This window comes from Motacilla alba, chromosome 4 (genome assembly GCF_015832195.1).
Source record: "Motacilla alba alba isolate MOTALB_02 chromosome 4, Motacilla_alba_V1.0_pri, whole genome shotgun sequence".
In the NCBI taxonomy this organism is placed as follows: Eukaryota; Metazoa; Chordata; class Aves; order Passeriformes; family Motacillidae; genus Motacilla; species Motacilla alba.
Genome location: NC_052019.1, coordinates 13249145 through 13267872, shown reverse-complemented (window position 1 = coordinate 13267872; position 18728 = coordinate 13249145). Strand labels below are relative to the sequence as shown.

Below are 18728 nucleotides of genomic sequence, written 5' to 3'. Positions count from 1 at the left end.
TATAGCAACTGTCTCAATAAACTGAATGGAAAAACAAAGCATCCATTTAATAAGGTACATTGAAACTTGAAGTGAAAGTATCATGTGCTGCTAATTAAGTTTAACTTGCAGCAGGAAAAACTAGTAACAATTTATAATTGCTTCATCATTTCAATATCTATCATCACATCTGGCATCACAACCTTTTATAGGTGATACTGCATTATCAGGGCTTAGACATGCTCCCTTTTTGCCCTAAGGAGCTAGTTGCTTTGTCCTGCACATGACAGACACAAAAAATAAATATGAGGATCAAAATATGGTGCTTTTCCTTTTAGAATTGCTTTCATCTAATCATAATTCCATGCAAAATGTTACCTATTTTTAATATTGTCATTTGCAAGTCTTTTACTGTTTTAGATTAAACCATCTAGCAATTTCACTTTCAGTCACTGATTACTATCTCTCCCCCCCCAGAAATTTAATTCCGTGGAAGAGATCATTGACTTCTACAAATCCGTTCCCATAACACTCATAGACGGAAAGGATCAGTCAGGAAACCACAGAGAACAATGCTACCTCACACATCCCTTCAAGGCATGCTGACCTTTCTGCCTTATTGTCGCTGATTCATCCGTTCAGATACAAACAGAACACTTCTTGAAACGTCTCAAAAATCAGATTTGCCTCTTGAGCAAGGAGCTCCCCATAATATAATGAAGCATTCTACAGATCTACTCAGTTTTTTTGATTGTTGCATTTTCACTTTGAGGATACAAGAATATGTCAACATATTAATTCACAGGAAGGCGTTGAGACCGACTCCTGATACCTTGACAACGACTGACCAATTTGCTTATCTTGCACTGTATCTTCTAAATACAAATGAAAATGAAACTTGCCCTGGCTTACCTAAATGTCACTTAAACTCTGCTAAGTAGCAAAACCTAATAAAGTATACCACAGTCATTAAATAAATATTCTTGCTTTTAAAAATACACATGAAACACTGCGTGTCACAGTTCTCACTGTCTAACAATTTCATGTGGTGTGCATATGTTTGCTCAAGAAGCTGTGTTCAGCTGCCACTGAAGTTAGTATCAGTTGATGCTTATAGGCACTGGAGATTTTAAAGCTAGCTGCAATTATGTAAATTCTATTATTCAATGAGCACTCACCCTTCAGCTTAAGTAACAGATACTTGTATGCTCTACCTGAACCTTCAAACACTTCCATAGTAGGATCATTATGCAAACAGTCACTTTGAATTCATACCATATGCAAAGGTAGAGATAAAAATCTTAAGTAGAAATAATAGATGTACTTCAAAACCAGCAAGAAAACATGCTCTAGTGTGTATGACCAAAGAACATGAGAATGTGATTATTTTTCCAGAAAAAAATACAGAAATATTTATTCATACAATTTGAGTTTTGGAAGCCTAGCTAAATTCTGTATATACATGAAGGCGAACTACAATTCCATATGCACATGAAGGGATATTTCTGCACAGCATCGATAACCTTCCTAACCACACTCAGAAGTTTGACTAGGTTATTGTAATATACCAAAAAAAGGTACATTACAATAAACTAGTTACATTAGAACCTCAGTTACGTTATCCTTATAGAATAGGAACAAGAAGAACAAAACCACTCAAGCCCAAAACCACAACATTCCAACCCAGTTTATGACGTACTATGTAGTGGTACAAACTAGTTCTAAAAAAATTCAGCAGTTAATTGTTACTTTCTTTCAACTTTTTTATTTCTCAATGCTGAGTCAAAAGGGAAGAAAACATCCACTGTAAATTATTTCTCTCAAACTGATGACACTGTTAAACTTGAAGGAAATTATTCTGACATAATTTTATCTAAAAAAAGTAACAAAGCAGAAGCTGCTAAAATAAGAGTTTAGCAGAGTTCATAACAAAAAGCATGACATAATCTGCTTTAAGAGTTTCATAACCACAATACAATTTAACTTACAAAAGGTTTTCATGTTGAAACAAAAAAAAAAAATCTAAATTAAAAACCATAAAAACCCCAAGGCTTAAAACAATTTAGATAACAGATTATGGCAGTGCCGTACAGAGCTTTGCAGATGTTTACTAAAGTAAACAGTAAACTTGCTTACAGAAGACAAGCATTACTAGTATTCTTAAACCATCCAGAATCCACAAAGCTGAGCAGCAACACTTTCTCTACTTCCCCCAGTACAGCTTTCATGAGCAATGTTCTGATTTTGCCAGTGACAACTCTTACAAAGCAAATTCAAAACTATTTATTTGGTAGCTTCTACAGAAACAAATTAATTCAACCAGTAACCTGGATTGAAGGAATTAAAACAAAGGAGGAATGCTAACCATGGGGTTTTTCATGTTAACCATTCCAGTATTCATTTTATATGTTATACTATAATTTTAAAATGGAAACTATTTTCACCATTGAAAATGCAAACAGCACTGTTAGGTTTGGCATCAAAGCATATGAAGTGGGGAAAAAAACCCTCTAGTGTACCCATCTAAAAAAATATAATTCCATTTGAATACAAAATGAGAACTGTCATTTCCTTATTATTGACAAAACAGGAAAAACAAAGTTTGTTCTGTGGAATAGTTTAGTCTGATACAAATGATACAAAAATTTTCCATGTATACACGATGAAAAGATCTGACTTAAAGCACCAGCTATTGGAAGGATTTTAACACTGTATTGCAAAATTATGGGAAAGCAGTAAGTGGTTTTGAAAGTAAACCTCAGTCAGATGTAGTTTTAAAATATTTACATTCTAATGTAGATATGATAAATATTTTATCAAAACAATGTATAATCTGCTGGAGTATATAAAAAAATATTCCCAGCTAAACTGTTTACAAAAATGCACCATCATCAGTGAAAAAAGTTAGGGACTACCAGTTTACCAGAGAAGTCCCAGTTCAAACATAGAACACACATCCAGCATTAGAGTCAGTATTGATTTTCATATTTCTAAAACTGTAACACATTATTTTAATTGTAAGTATGTGCTTCAATATACTTCATTCTAAATGATTCTAAAATGATTTAAAATTGACAAGATGAAGACAAACATCCACAGCTCACATACAGAAACAGTAACTTCAGTGTCATCCATCCCTCTTTTTTACTAAAAAGCTGTAATTTGGCCCTGATTTAGAGAAGTGTTTAAGCAACTGAGCAATGTTTACACTGCACTGAAGTCAGTACGCATCAGACATAATCTGTAACTAGGCACATGCTTGTATGAATTTGAGGCCGACAAAAAATAAATTGTAACAACATCTAAATTCTTAAATACGATGAAAGATTGCACTGAAAATCTGGTTCAACACTGTCAATGTAAAAGCTGTGCAACGTGGCTTTTCAGTTTGAAAAGTCTTCAACAAGCTCCCTAGTAAATAAGCTCACCAACTAGAGTTCTAACCAAATACCGAGTCTGTAAATGCTTCTATCACACACAAGGTGGTACAGAGTTCATGTTTGGCTAATACTATTTTAGAACAAACAGCCTTGAGGCCATACAGAGAAGCGCTTTTCACTATCAGCCCAAGCCTGAAGGTATCTCTGGCTTGATGGCACAGAATCCTGACAGCGTTCTGCTCCCTCTCATCTACACAATACAGTCTAGGTAAAGACTCAGTACCAAACAAAATTAAATTTTTTTGTGCTATGTGACCTAGCAGGAGTAACTGATTCCATAGATTTCTCATTTACACCCTTGTACCTCCTCCGAAGTAAGCAGAAGTGTTTTTATTTCACTGAAACACAGCACTTGCATTTAAATTTTACTTTTTATGTGTAGTGCTTAATTTGCCACTAAAACCTATGAGTTACACTTGCTGTCCACAGAGGACCAAAGGTGCATTTCCATACAGATGTGCTCAATCTCAGCAAACTAAATCCTGTTAAATTTACAAAGATCTCATCATCTAAGATTATAATCCATACAGACCTAGCACAAACCACATACAGCACAGTATCCTAAGGTAACTAGAAAGATGTTTGCATAGCAAATCTTCTTCAAATTTTTCCTATGGAACAGATGAAGCTGACCTCCAATACAAATTTCAATCACAAGAGTGCAAAGTGGTGCTTAATCCTCACTATCAGCTTCTCTATCTCTCTGTACCTCTACTCTCTTCTTCACTTAGCTAACAGCAGAGGACTTTTGGCAAAATAAAGCAGTTATTTCCATCCTCCATTTCAAGCAAGTGTCACTCACTAAAAGCAAGAGGGGAAACCTCCCCTAGGCTCTCGCTTAACGTTTTTTTGCTTGAAGAGAAAGAACATCCCAACCCTTGGTTGCCTCTATTAAGTGTCTCTGTCCATGACTTATCCATTCTTCTTGGTCCATATATACTCTCCCACAAAACCAACACTTAAAGAGACATCGAAGTGCTTCAGCTGGCGAAGTTTCCACCACTTGGTAGTTGTTTTTGTGGGTCTTTTTTAGCTTCATTTTCAGCATACTCCGCTTTTTTGCCTGGTTTCCTGTCTCAGCATTCTGAAGAGTAAGACGCTTTCGATAGCGTTTGACACCAAGACAACTACTTGTCCTTTCCGACAGAACTACTTTCAGGACTTGACCTTTATACTTGTTGATAGTCTTCATGACATTAATTATCTCTGGTGAATCAACATCAGGATGGTTTAATACCACAACTGGCTGATTACGACGAGGGCATTTTATCAACTGATTTGTTTTCAGAGGAAGAAGTCGAAGACGTCTTGCTGTCAACAGGTACGACATATCAGAACTTGAAGTGGTTTCTGACTGAGCTCTTGTTTTTCTCTTAGGAAGTTCTCTGAAGCTTGTTTGTTTTGCCTTATTTTTGGGACTTTTTGAATAGGGTTTGCTTTGCTTATTCACATCACTGCTTTTCTGAAATGGTACACCAGTTTGCTTGCTGTTATTTTTAGTACTTGCCTCTCGCTTTGGTCTTTGCCTGAGTGATATAGTTTGGGACTCAGCACTTGGTTCACTCTGATTAGGCAAACGTGGGAAATTACTGCTGAGTGTCTCAGAAACACTGACGGGGACCGGGCGAGGCAGAAACATTTCATTGCGATGCACAGGAGCTGATGTTTCACTCCTGTTTTCTATTCCGTATGAGCTTTGACTGCTAGTAGAATTCAGTACTCTCAGCATTGTCCCTTTGGGGATAAACACTGGGGTAGCAACATGGGAATTTTTAGTTACCCTGTTTTTGGAAGTTCTTGCAAATGTAAAGAGCTGATCTTCACTGTGTTCTTCACTACTAATCACACTTCTTCCAGCATGTGCTTCAGACAAAGTCACAGGTTGTTCCACTTCAGTGGCACAAACAGCTCCCTCACAGCTTGCTGAACTTTCCTGAGGCAAAAGCAACTTTTTACTAGAAGCCTGACATCTCAAGGGCACGGATTTCATGTTAGGTTCAGCAGCAGACATGAGTTGAGCAATCTTTCTACACAGCAATGTTGCTGATTTCTTCCTGCGTGTTGTGTCATCCCATCTGACATCCTCTGGAACATTTTCAGTCCCAGAGCTAAGAGAAAATACAGATGAAATAACAGGTCCTTCAAAAGGACTGCCTTTATTTTCCATCTTCTGTAGTTCAAGTGATTCCAGAAGATGACTACTCTTTTGCCTTATGGTTTCAGTTCTCTTCACTTTGCTCAAGCCAGATGTTACACCCTCAAAAGCTGGAGTTTTAGTAATGTGGAAGTTTTTTCCTCCTTCATCAAAACCCTTTCCAGCTAAATGTGCTTCAGTAGAGCTAACTGGTAGACTCCTATGTTCTTTGTCAACCCTCTTCACAGACAATGTATCCTTTTCTTTATGGACAGCAGAAAAATTTTTGCCCTCCTGAGCAGCTTCTACTGGAACATTCTTGGAACTTTTACCTTCGGAAACGGAAGCGTATTTTGGACAATATGTATGTTCACCTTCTTCATAACAGTACAGATCACTATGCAAGTTATTTTTTCCATCTACTTTTGCCCTTGAGGATTTAAGATCACTTTTTTTTTCAGCACTATTCTTCACCAGAGATTGAGAACAAAGTTCTATAACACCTGAATGGACATCAATACCCTTCACCAAATGAAAGCATAATTTTGATGGATCTTCCCTCTGTACAGATACAGAGCTATAGCCTGAGAGCTGAGAATCAGAAGAAGAGTAACATTCAGAATTCTTGTCATATATACTATCCAAATTAAGCTGGTTACTAACACTGGATAATTTGTTTACATTCACTTCCATAGTTAGTAACTCATCTTGACACACAGATATTTTCTTTACTTCTGCAGATCGTTCTATACCTTGATTCTCAAGTTCCTCTTCTGCACAGTTCACAGGTTTGTAAGTTGCTTCTTTCATAGGAATTAGTTTAAGAACCAGTTGTTGTGCTCCATTCACTATTTTTAGCTCTACTATCTGAGCTAAACAGTTGGAAGGAACTACAAGTTCAGATGGTGCAATTACTGTTAAAGGCATCCCAGGTTGTAAAGGCTCTGTTTTTGGAGAATAAACCTCAACCTCCACACTTTGATTCTCACATACACTCATTTCAGATGGCTCCAATATTGTCTTATCCGGGACTGATGATATGTTTATGCTACATTCTACATTTTGAGATGAGCAGACTGTTTTAGTTGCTTTACTTGGAATCTCACAAACCATATTTGAAGGCAAACTTGAAAGTTCATTTTGGAAAGGAATTTTATTGTATTTCTGCTTTTTACATAAAGTGCTTTGACTCTGCTTCTTTTGCTTGTGGTTCACGAGAGTATTTGACAGGCGTTTTCTGGGTGTTTCATGTACTCTTCTCGTGTGCTTAACTATATAGTCATGTCTAACAGCACCATATTCACAGTACTCACACTGATACGGAAAGGTTCCAGTGTGCTTCACCAAATGTCTCTGGAATTCTCCTTTGGTGTAGGATACATAACTACAGTGGGAACAAAGAAACTTAATTTCTTCATGCTGTCCTACATGCTTTTTATACTGTAAAGGATCCTTTGTTGAAAATCTGCATTTATCACAGTAGTATTTGCCTGGCAGAAAATTTTTTACTTTAAACGTTTTCTGAGTTTTACTTGGGGTTTTTCTTTCATGTTTTTCATAGTCTGCAACATTGGCACCCTCAGGAACAAAATCAAAAGCTGGTGGTTTAATATGACTGCACTTCTTGCAGATGAAATTTCTGTCTTCAGTCCACTCAAGCTTCTTATGCTTCTCTATATCTTGCATTGAAATTTTCTGAACATTTCTGCACTTTATACAGCTTATCAGTGACAACTTATCGTTCTCAGCCTCAGTTCCTTGGTAACAGCAGTTTTGGTGATGTGCTCCTTTTGACAGATTTGTTTTATCATCAGATTGCTTTGGGGATGTAGTTAAAGAATTCTTTCTATCATTAATTTGGCCAGAGTACAATCTTGGTAAAATTTCCCTCATTTTTTTCAACTGCATTTCAGATGAAGCAACTCTGCATCATTTTCATTAAATACAACAGCAACTGACAGAATGTTTTCTTGGTATTAGTCCTGCGTATATTTCTTATCAATCAATCATTCAGGCTACCAATCTGCAGAAAATAAGCTTTGGAAGAAATGACGTTCAAGCAACTGCATCCATATTATATTCCATGTTCTTAGTCAATCAGCTTGCAGCACTAAAGAATAAAAAGCAGAACATTAAGTCAATTAAGATTCAATGATCACTGAAATACAATGAACTAATAATTGAACTGTTAGTGGACTAGAGCTGAATTACAGAGTGCAAATCTACTGTCAATATACCACTGATTGTACTCTGCATATACAACCAATAATTCTAAAGCATACCAAATCAAATAATCCTTTAACATTTGCTCTCATTCAAAACATTCTCAAATTCATATTGCATCAGAACCTGAAGAGTTTATGGTATTTCTCCCATGTCATGAAAATTTTTACACTTAAGAAACATATTTATAAGCCAAAGAAGATACTTGATAACAGAACTGAGCAGCAGAGTATGATTTCAGTTCATATATAGCCCTCAACTCAGAACAAGATATCATGAAACATAGAAGTTCCATTCACATGTGAATAGCAGGGAAACAGAATGCGACTACGATGGTTACTAGAAACATTAGTTTGTTTTTAAATAAAAGAATTTTTAAGCTAGCATGGAAATTCCTGACATACAGAAGGAAGTTCTTTTCTAATCAGTGCCAATGTTTCAGACTGAAAACAGTCAAGACAAACAGTCTTGAGCACTAATTCATAACAAGATGTGATTTATGCTTCACATGTTCTCAAAGCAATGAAGTCAAAACAATCTGTGGCTGCAAAATTAATTACTTTTTCTTCTATTAATATTACAGTGTAATCACTTCTATACATGTGGACAAGCATATAAATAATTCACTTCACCCCAATAAAACAGAACATCAATCAAGCAAAATAAACAATGCAACATAAGGCAGAGGGAGATCAGTAATATCACTGTAAAACACCAAATTAACACATGCAATATGTTTGGCCCACAGGTTCCAGCACTTTGTCTCTCTACTATATTTAACAGGAAGAAGATCTCAGCCTTTAAGCTTTTGGCAAGACTATGAAACCACTATTATGTGGAAAATAAACAATCAAATTAGGCTTTTGAGAAGACATACATGAAGTCAAATCAACACCTTTCTTATTCTAACATCATTAGTTACAGACATACTGTTGCACACACTTGCAATCAGAGACTCAATTGCATAAGGTTACTTCTGTTTTCCAATACACCCTTCAAAAGCCTTCTGCTTCTGAAGTGCAGATCCTCACCAAGTCCACCTACAGAGATCAGGGCCTGATTTGGACTCCAAAAGCACAGTGCTGAGTTCACTTAAGCAGCTTCCCATCACAATAACCATATGGTAATCAAGAAATTAAACTACGATAGTGGAAAGACATTGAGGTGCCTGAGCAAGTCCAGAGAAGGTCAACAGAACTGGTGAAACACCTAGAGAGTAAATCTTACAAGGAGTGGCTGAGGGAGCTGGGAGTGTCAAAAAGGGGGCTCAGGGGAGACCTTATTGATCTCTGTAACTACCTGCAAGGAGGCTGTAGCCAGGTGGGTGTCAGCCTCTTCTCCCACGTAACAAGTGACAGGAAGAGAGGAAATTGCCTCAAGTTGCACCAGAGCACATTTAAACTGAATATTAAGAAAATTTTTTCATTGAAAGGGTGTCAGTAATTGGAACAGGTTACCTATGGAAGTGGTGGAGTTACCTCCTAGGGATGGAGTTAACATCCCTGGGGATATGAAAGACGTGTAAACTGGACACTCAAGGATATGGTTTAGTGGTTAGCTTGGCAGTGCTGGGTTACAGGTTGGACTTGATGATCTTGTAAGTCTTTTCCAGCCTAAATAATTCTGTGATCTCCCCAGTGCCTTGACAGGACTAAATATCTGATCCAAGAAGGTTCCTGCATCTTATGTGCTCACAACCCAGAATGCAACCATACTACTGCATCAAAAGCAGCATAGCCAGCACATTGAGGGAGGCAATTCTCCCACTCTGCTCTCATGAGACCCCACCTGAACTGCAGCTGCATGCAGCTTTGGGGCTCCCAACAGAAGGAAGATGTTCAGCGCCTCTCCTCTGGAGCCATTCAAAGCTTATCACAGGGCTCAAGCACTTCTCCCATGAGGACAGGCTGAGAGAGTTGGGGTTGTTCAGCTTAAAGAGGTGGCTTTATAGAGACCTTATAGCACCTTCAAGTACTGAAAGGGGGCTTCCAAGAAGGCTGGAGAGGGACTTTTCACAAGGGCATGCAGTGATAGGACAAGGGGAAATGGCTTCAAGCTGAAGAAAGGTAAGATTTAAATTAGATATTAGGAAGAAATTCATTACTGTGAGGGTGGTGAGGCTACTGGAACAGGCTGCGCAGAGCAACTGTCAATGCCCCATCCCTGGCAGTGTTCAAGGTCAGGCTGGATGGAACCCTGAGCAATCTGGTCTAGTGGAAAGCATTCTTTCTCATGGCAGGATGTTGAACTAGGTCTCTTCCAACACAAACCATTCAGTGATTCCATTATCTTCCTTGTACTCCAACAATATCTGTAGCTGCTATATCAATGCTGCCCTAAATATAGGGCTCTTCAAAGTGTTCTGATGCAACCACAGTAAACACCAGTAAAAGTTAGAAAACTGGTTAGGGACAATGTAACAAGCTTTTCACTCTCAAGCAGATGGATGGGTGTACACTAAAACTCCTTAGTGGGTAGTTCTAGAACTGCAGTAATCTCGTCTCATTGCAATGCAGACAGCTGTGAAAATACACACAATTTGAAAAACAAATCAATGGCAGCCTTGCAAGAAGGAGGAAAGTATACATGACTGCTGTATCATGACCTGGAGAATATTCTTCAAGCAATTCTAATGTGGATGACATTATGTGCTCTATTACCCTGATTCTAAAGATAAGTGAAAAGCAAAACATTTGTGGTAGTTCAGATGGAACATCCTTCCCTGGCTACTACCACTTTCTAGACTTAAGACTAACCCGCCGACACGCAAGTGTGGTGGTAGGCCTATGTTCAGGACATCCAGTTTTGTTTCAGGAAAAAGATGATAAGAGATCTTGATAAGCTTAAGATCCAGACCAAAGATACTTTATGCATTTCTATACAGCTTTAAGAAAGAAGTAACATGGCATCTGAAAGGAAACAGAGAAGCTGTATCAGTATTTGCCTTTTTCTGCTGTTAACATCTATCCATTAATACTGAAACTGCCCTCCATGTGAACTAACTGAAAGCTAAGTATAGAGAATTTATGCAATCAACATCCTTGACCACAAAAAAAAAAATTATAAACCCAGAGAATTTTCTTGTATTTTTTAAACTCTGTAGATTTCACTTTTTGGGAGAACATGAAAAAGAATCCACAACCTTTAAAGGGCAAGAAAGTACAAGAAATGCAGTCCAACATTTTCAGAAGACTTCAATTTAACATTTCTGGGTTTCTCAGTCCAAGACTATGCCAGAAAAATTTAACAGAGGTAATTCCAAGAACAGGCTAGCAATCCTTCCAAATTCTTCTAATTCAAACAGGTATATGTAGAAAATGTGGTCCAAAACCACATTTTCATGCAGACCTGTGACAAATACCGTGTTGCTAGAATGCAGGTTTCAAGCGCTGGCGTGTGCCTGCACTCCGTATGTGCCCAGGTTGGTCCCAGGCAGCAGCCAAGCAGCCACAGAGCCACTTCCTGCTGTCCCACCCTCCCCTCCCTCAGTAGCAAGGAGGATAAAGGAGAGAAGAAGCACAGGAAAGTTTATGGGTCAGAACAAAGGCAGTTAAACGGAAGGAAAGAAGCAGGGAGGAGACATAAGGGAAATCACTCACCACCTTCCAGAAGCAAACCAATGCCCAGCCAGTCTCCAAGCAGCAGGCACCCTGGAAGGCAACCCCCCTCTGCCCTTCTCCCTCTGCTTCCAGTTTTCCTGGCTGAGCACAACACTGTATGATGTGGACTATCCCCCGACCAATTCTGGGCAGCTGGCCCAGCTTTGTGCCCTCCCAATCTCTTGCCCACCCCATGCCTACTCAACAGAGTGGTGGGGGGAAGAAAACCTTGACCTTGTGCAAACACTGTTGAACAACAACCAAAACATCAGCGTGTTATCAAGACTGTTTTAGCCACAGCACTGTACAGGCTGCTTTCAAGAAATTTAACTCCATCCCAGCTAGACCCAGTAAAAGGTAAAAAAAAAAGAACTGAATAACCAGCTGATGTCAAAGTAACATCTCTGCTGAATTCCTAGCTAGTTTTTCACCATGTAACTTGAACACTGACCAGTTAACAACAAAGGTTTTGATACAAACAGCTCCAATTTATACTTATTTTGGATAAAACAAGCCCAAAATTATATTGTAATTTCATGCCTGTGCGAAAAAAATATATATTTTTCTAGTCATTTCAGAAAGCCAATATCATCAATGTACACAAGGAGGTGAACATTTCACATACATTCACTCCATACCACTGGGGAAGGTGGGGAGGGGGAGGAATTCCCCTAAAGATTTGTTTTGGTATTTGAAGGATTGGAAGAAACATGCTTCAGAAGATTTAATTAAAAGATAGATAGTGGATTTTCAAGGTATAATCATATGCAGTGCACACAGACCAACCCAAAGATATCATTAAAGGAAGACCTTGAAGTCTACAAAGAGTCTCAATGGCAAACACAGGAATGGGATGGATGAAAAATGAAATAAGAGACAGTAAGAGAGTCAATTCCAGTTACTGTCTTCACAGGAATGAATCCAGAAAAAAAATATTAAGAAATACAAAAAAGTATCCAAATTAGGAAACATTAAAAAAAATAGAGTTTGGAGAGGAAAGGAAAAAAAGGACATGGAAAAAAGACATCACAAGAAAGATAAACCAAATTTTCCCATTCACTCCTACCAAACACCTGCAATTCAGTGACATTAAAAGGTCAGGCATTCGATGAAACAAACATTTCCACCTTTCACACAACAGTATCGTATCTTGAACTTTGCTGCTCAAGACACAAGAGACTAACAGATGCACAGAAATTAAAAGGCATTCCAAACTCTGGATATCCCAGCTACATATAGGTTAAAAAACAAAGATGCATTAAAACAAAGGAAACTAGGACAAAACATCCTCTGCAGCCTGACTATGCCAAATTCAACCAGTACAAGGGTTTTTGCACTGCAGTAGGTTACAAACCACTGATGTGGGGGCCACTGTCAGACTAGAAATTTCTATTTACTTCAAATACATCAAAAAATTGTTCATCATTTCAAAGAAGAATATGTACATTCCAGGGCTTTAGTTTCTTTTAGTTCAAACTACATGCTGCTATCAATGAAAAGGGTTTGATGAGCAGGATGCATTTAGCCTATATGATCAAATAAATGAGCCCTTACTTCAGCAAAGCACACACCTCTCATGCACAAAGATCACAGACTGCAGTCAATAATCAGGGTGTGCTTTGGTATTGAAAAGCCCATATAAGTCATCCCTAAGAAAAACAAGTTTAAACAGAATTGGAGGACACTGTGCATCACTGCATCAGGAGGATGCAGTGAATAAAATTTGAGCCACTGTGAAAAATTTCAACCTTTATGGATGCTTAAAATTCCCTTGCCTGTATTTTGCAATTTTATATATATATATATAAATATCTACGCACTGATTGTTTAACATCAACTACCTCTGCTCAGCAGAGTTAACTGTTCTACTGACCCAACCACACAGCTGCCAATTACCAGTCACTAATTTTAGGCCTAATGACTGGGAGAGAGCCAAAGTGCTTCACTCAAGTATTACATATTGAATTAATTAAAATAGTTAATTTTGTATTAAAAACAAACGATTCAAATGCACCACAGAAATTTCATCTACAAGTATTTCTTCTTAAAAAGCCATTTTGTCTCACAATAACAGCTAATCACACAGTCGTAACAGTTCTTGGTTTTTAGCTGAAATTCACATGAGGTTTTTCAAAGCAAAATGAAGAATGACAATGCAGACAATTAAGAAGAGCAAGGACCATGCACCAAGTTTTTAGAGCTCATTTTTATTAAAAAATATACAGTTCTTTCACTCTACAGAAAAAAAATCAATTACACTTAAAATGTTTATTACTGACAAAGTCATGCAAAACACCGATTGAAAGGAAATCACTATTTTTTGAATGCATAAGTCAAACATTGTCCAATTTACTAACATTTTTTGGCATTGTATGGACACAGGTACATGTATGTACCATGCAGCATTCTACTGAAATGGAGGTCTGCTTCCCTGCGGCTCTAGGAACAAGGCCTAGCTTTATTTGTATCTCAAAGAGACACATTTCGGTCATATCATTCAACGGCTTGGTGGTCTTCCTGCAAAAAGCTTAACAAGGCATTACCAAATAACTACTGTCTCAAAAGCAGTATTCTAGAGTGCCTAGAGACGTTTATAGAGTTGTTTATCATTACATGTATGATCAATTTTTTTTAATCTGTGCTGTTCATTTCATCATTTCACACAATTTACGACGATTTTCAAAGTCTTTCTGCATATTCAGAGCATAGTGACTAGCATAAAGCATTACCCTACTCTTGAGCTCTAAGGCCTCTAGGAAATACAGCAAGGAAGTATGGCACTGAAGAAAATGGAAGAGGGGGAAGAGTCCCATTAAAAGCACATATTCCTCCATACCCTCATCTCAAAGCACTCATGTAGATGTTAAAATTGATTTCCACAGATTCCATTCCTGATAAAATTAGCCACATACTGTTTGTACGTGCAAGAAAAGAGCCTTGACTGTAACCACCTACTGCAGTAACAATGCACAACAGACTGCTAGAAAAATCCTGTAAAACACCACTAGTCTTCTTAGCTATAAAGCAGACTTTTTAAATTAAATGTACATTGCAGGACATTTTGGCTACACATACGGTAACACCGGATTATTTATTTAGAAGAAAATCGGTTTATACGTCTAAATTACTTTAAGTGTCCAATGTAACACTTCTCAATGATAGACTGTCTTGCAACAAAATTCAATATGGGATTCAATTAAGCCAATCTTATGCCCAACCACTCAAAAGAACCTTATTTGCACACGAAACACAGGATGTTCTATTTTGCTCATGAACACATTTACTAACCCGAGAGCTCCTTTTCTTCAGGATGACCAAGACGACAAACCTGGACAACAGCTTTAGTCCAGACGAGTCCAAAGCGGCCTGATGGCGTCCACGAGACGGCAAGCACCAAAATCCTCCTTTTCTTGGGCATCCAGCCCACCCACGCAGCGGCGCCGCCGCTCTCCGCGGAAGGGCGGCCTCCCTCGGCCGCTCGCAGTCCGTGCGCGGGCCCGAGCGCGGCGCCGCGGGGATGCGGAGCGGGGCGGGCCGCGCAACCTCCGCCCGCCGCCGCCGCGCACTGCCGCCGCCGGCCCGCAGGGGGCAGCACCGCGCGCCGCGCCCGCTCCGGCCCCGCGCGGGCGCCCGGCGGAGGGCGGCGGGCGCGGCGGGCGCGGGCCTTACCTGGCTCGGAGCGGGACGAGGGGGATGAGGGAAGGGCGGCGTCCCTCGGCGCTGACCCCGCCGGCCGCCGCCGCTCCCGTTGTCTCCGGACACGGGAGGAACGCAGCGCCGCCCCGCGTCCTGCGCGGCCGCTGCCGCCCCGCCCTGCGGCGCTCATTCCGGCAGGGAGGGCGAGCGAGCCCCCCGCCGCCGGCCCGGCCCGGCCCCCGCCCGCGCGGCGGCGGAACTGACCTCACCGCGCCCCGCCCGCCCGCGTAGAGCTCTACCGAGCCCCGGCACCTGCCCGGCGCCCGCGCCGCCGGCCGCGGAGAGCAGCGCCGGGAGCCCCGGTGCGCCGCGGGAGGAGTGCGAGCTCGGCTCGGTGCCTCTGGCCGCCCCTCCGCGCTGACACTGCGGGCCAAAGGATGCGCTGCTGTTCCCGATAACCTCTCTACATCCCTTCCGATTCCGCTGTGTTTCGCTAGGGTATGGTGTGGGCACGCATTTCACGGGCATCGCTCAGTAAAGTACTGCAGTGACAGTGGTTGTGTATTTTCATATCCTTTCTATGAAATCCAGATGTCTTTTGAAATTAAGTGTTCTTAGCAAAATTTGAAGGGAGAAAAAGAGGATTTAACTGACTGCGTATTGCCCTATAAAGTACCCTTGATGTCTCTGCATTATCAAATCGCTCCACTTTAAAAAAAATAAACCACAGGACCCGAAGTCTTGCCAGATGAAGTCTTCGGAATGAAGCTTTTTCGTACATGTCTTCAAAGTTGAACTCTGTTGCTGTGACACATTTTCCCATCTGTTCTCTACTGGAATGATTTGAGAGTGCTTGATCTTGTCTAGGCATGGACATGCATCCTCAGGGATCTTTGATTTTGGGATAGGCTCTTCAGGTCACAAAGAAAAAGAAAAGGGAGAGCTATATACAGGGAAAGAATCCCTGTGGAGAAAAAGAATCCTCTCAATTTGTTTTAGTTCCAAAATGAGATCTTGCCTTCAAGAGTCTGTTACATCTTTTGATTAGCAGTGTAAGAAAGCATTCTCAATGGCAGTTTGGAACGCTGTAGTTTACTGAATATCTTTAAACTTGTGAAGAAAGCTTTCTGGCTGACAGAGCCTGTTGGGATTTCTAGAAGGTTTTTGACAGACTGTTAAAGAAACAAAACTGTAACAGCTTAAGATCAATCTTGGCATGATTAGCTGGTTAAAGGTGGAGTGAGTGTGTAGTCCTTGTAGCATAGAGATGACAGGTGCACTGCTGGATCAATCTCTGCTTGGACCTGCTCAACGTACAAGTGACTTGAAAAGGGAGCCCTTCTGATCATACCAAGCTATTGAGGGACCTGAGGACAAAAACCCACTAAAGATCTGGGAAGGACATTGTGCAGCTGAGTAACTAGACAGTAAAGCAGCAGATTAGATTATGGATAGATTATGGTGATGCACAGTGAAGAAAAACATCCTGACTTCAAATAAAAAATCAACTCTAAGCTGACTAGTACTGTACAGGAGCAAAATCTTGGCCTTAGAAAAGGTTTTTTGTGGAAATCTCACTTCAGTGCTTAATCGAGTTGATAAAAATAAGCCTTATGCTGAGATTTGAAGAAAAAGCAGAGAACAAAGCAGTTTAATGCTGCTGTGTAAATTAATGGTTAAACACATTTTAAAAGCTCTTTGAGTTTTCAAGTTCCCTCATCTCAGGAAAGGCAGAATAGTACTGGAAAAGGTTCAGTGAAAGGTAAAAAGGATGATCAAAGGTACTTTACTCTCAACTTCATGAAAGGAGTAGCTAAGGAAGTTTCTATCTAAAAAAAAAATAATAAAAGATTACTATTGATAAAACAAAGGGCTAAAAATCATGAGTGATCATTGAAATTTTGAGCAGTTACAGAGTTAGAGTTGGAAGTTATGTGTGTAGATCCCACGAAAGCCACCAGGGACAATTTGCAATTACTGACTGGTGTCAGCTATTCTGCAAAGGTGATTTTGTAGTGTTATGAAAGTTTACTTCCCTAACTGTTAAATCAATTAGTCTTTGTAATATGAACATGTATTCCCTTTGTTACCATGTATTAGTTCACATAATACAGTGAAATGGAATGAGATAGTGGAATTTTACTGGAGACTTTTGAGTTTGTTCATACTCAAGTAAAACAAACTAAAGGGCAGCCCAGCCCTGGAAATAGGGATTTTGCTTCTTGGAAGCACAGAACTGTCCACAAAAGATAAAGGACAGCCATGGACAGCCCAGATAAAGGCAGAATTCTAGTCACTCTAATATGTCTTTGAAACCCTTCCAGTGTTATCTGGCAAAAATGACCCCAGGGACATCTGGATCAATAGAAAAGCAGCAAGAATGCTGCAGAAATACAGTTGCCTGGCAAAATTTTACAATTATTAGAAATCAGTAGTGTGGGTCTTAGTTATTAGTCAAATCATGTTGTACTGGAATAGAGTTGAAGAGTATAAGAATCCTGTGTAAAACCACATTCAGGGTGACCCAGTTTGGCTGGGACACCTCATGCACATGAACAAATATTTACTCTTGTAATTCTATACTTTGTTTCCTGGCCTCTCTTGGTCACCACCAACTGTTGCAAATTTTCATAAAAGTGAACTACACTTAGCAGATCGGATTTTTCAAAAACTGAAAAATTAGGAACATTCCTAAAATACAAGATTATAATATTTTACACAATAATTCAAGAAATAGTTTGCGAGCCAACAGGTTTTTTCACCTCATCTATCTGTATCTGAGAAAGTCCAGACTGCAATAAATATACTTCATATCAGTAATATGGAATCAGTTGCCTGATACTCAACACTGATTAAGCACTTTTACCTCTCTTAGATATGAGTAGCTAGCCAGCTCTGAGGTCAGAATGACAATTTCCTCCAACAAATGCAAAGAGTATTCAGTATTTAAATAAGGCCAAACAATGTCATCCAGAAAAAGCCTTGTTATGGAACGCTTGAGAGAAACAATTTGCACCTTCCTCAGTGTTTAACAGCTACATAAATTCAGTCCCGCTCCTGCATTTTCTAACCTCGTGCTCAAAGCGACTCCATTTCCTGCCCCTGTCGCATGAACGCTCTCTTCTTTGCAGACACCCGTCAGACCCGGTCAGATCAGACCCCATCATAGCTCCTTTCTCACTTAGGCTCCAGCCCTGAACTGACTTAGAGCACCAAACAGGGAGTAATTCCCTGCAGTTTCTGCCTTATCTGTCCCCTTTGGTTTGCCATTTCCAAGCCATCTTTGGTGACCTCTGAATTCCCAGCTCTTGCCTGCTCTTTTGTTCCTTCTCAATTTGTCCTGTGATTCAGCCACCTGCAGTGCTGGTTGGGCGTTCCTGAGCCTTCCTGCTGGGGCTCCCAAAGGAAGGGCAGGCACTTGGTAATGCCAAGGCTTGTTACCCTAGTAAGAAACGCTGATGGCAGTGCTGCTAATCGGCAAAGAGAAGCAGCATCCAAGCAAGAAGCCTCCTTAACTTCCTGCATCCTTTGCAGCACTGCTGTCCATGAAATTGGTCCTGTCACCAGGAATTCACCACAGCTCCTCAGTTTCCTCTGCTTGTCGTGTTGCCATCCTGCATTCCTTTCCATCCCCTAACAAAATTATCTGATATGAAATGCTGCTTGTTACTTGTGGATCCATGAGAACCCCAGGTAGACAGAATCACATAATCACAG

At 40.0% G+C, this 18728-nt stretch overlaps 2 protein-coding genes across 6 annotated transcripts in view; one reads left to right on the top strand and one right to left on the bottom strand.

Moving 5' to 3' along the window:
• The window catches only part of CLNK (cytokine dependent hematopoietic cell linker), a 57316-nt gene extending 54885 nt beyond the window's left edge, over positions 1 to 2431 (top strand). For all 3 annotated transcript variants that reach the window (XM_038135026.1, XM_038135027.1, XM_038135028.1), the window contains one exon: positions 457 to 2431. In XM_038135026.1, coding sequence (XP_037990954.1) covers positions 457 to 585 — 129 coding nt within the window. In that variant the 3' untranslated portion in view covers positions 586 to 2431. The remainder of the gene's footprint in view (positions 1 to 456) is intronic.
• Positions 2432 to 2584: 153 nt separating this feature from the next.
• On the bottom strand, positions 2585 to 15268 carry ZNF518B (zinc finger protein 518B). 3 transcript variants are annotated; one of them, XM_038135024.1, is made up of 2 exons: positions 15045 to 15268; positions 2585 to 7663 (listed from the first exon to the last, which is right to left on the bottom strand). In XM_038135024.1, the coding sequence occupies exon 2, from the start codon at positions 7459 to 7461 to the stop codon at positions 4258 to 4260; it is 3204 nt and encodes a 1067-aa protein (XP_037990952.1). In that variant the 5' UTR covers positions 7462 to 7663; positions 15045 to 15268; the 3' UTR covers positions 2585 to 4257. The 3 variants fall into 3 exon arrangements, with proteins under 3 accessions (XP_037990952.1, XP_037990950.1, XP_037990953.1); XM_038135022.1 differs by lacking the exon at positions 15045 to 15268 and adding an exon at positions 14664 to 14978; XM_038135025.1 differs by lacking the exon at positions 15045 to 15268 and adding an exon at positions 14704 to 14978.
• Between the last annotated feature and the right edge of the window lie 3460 nt (positions 15269 to 18728).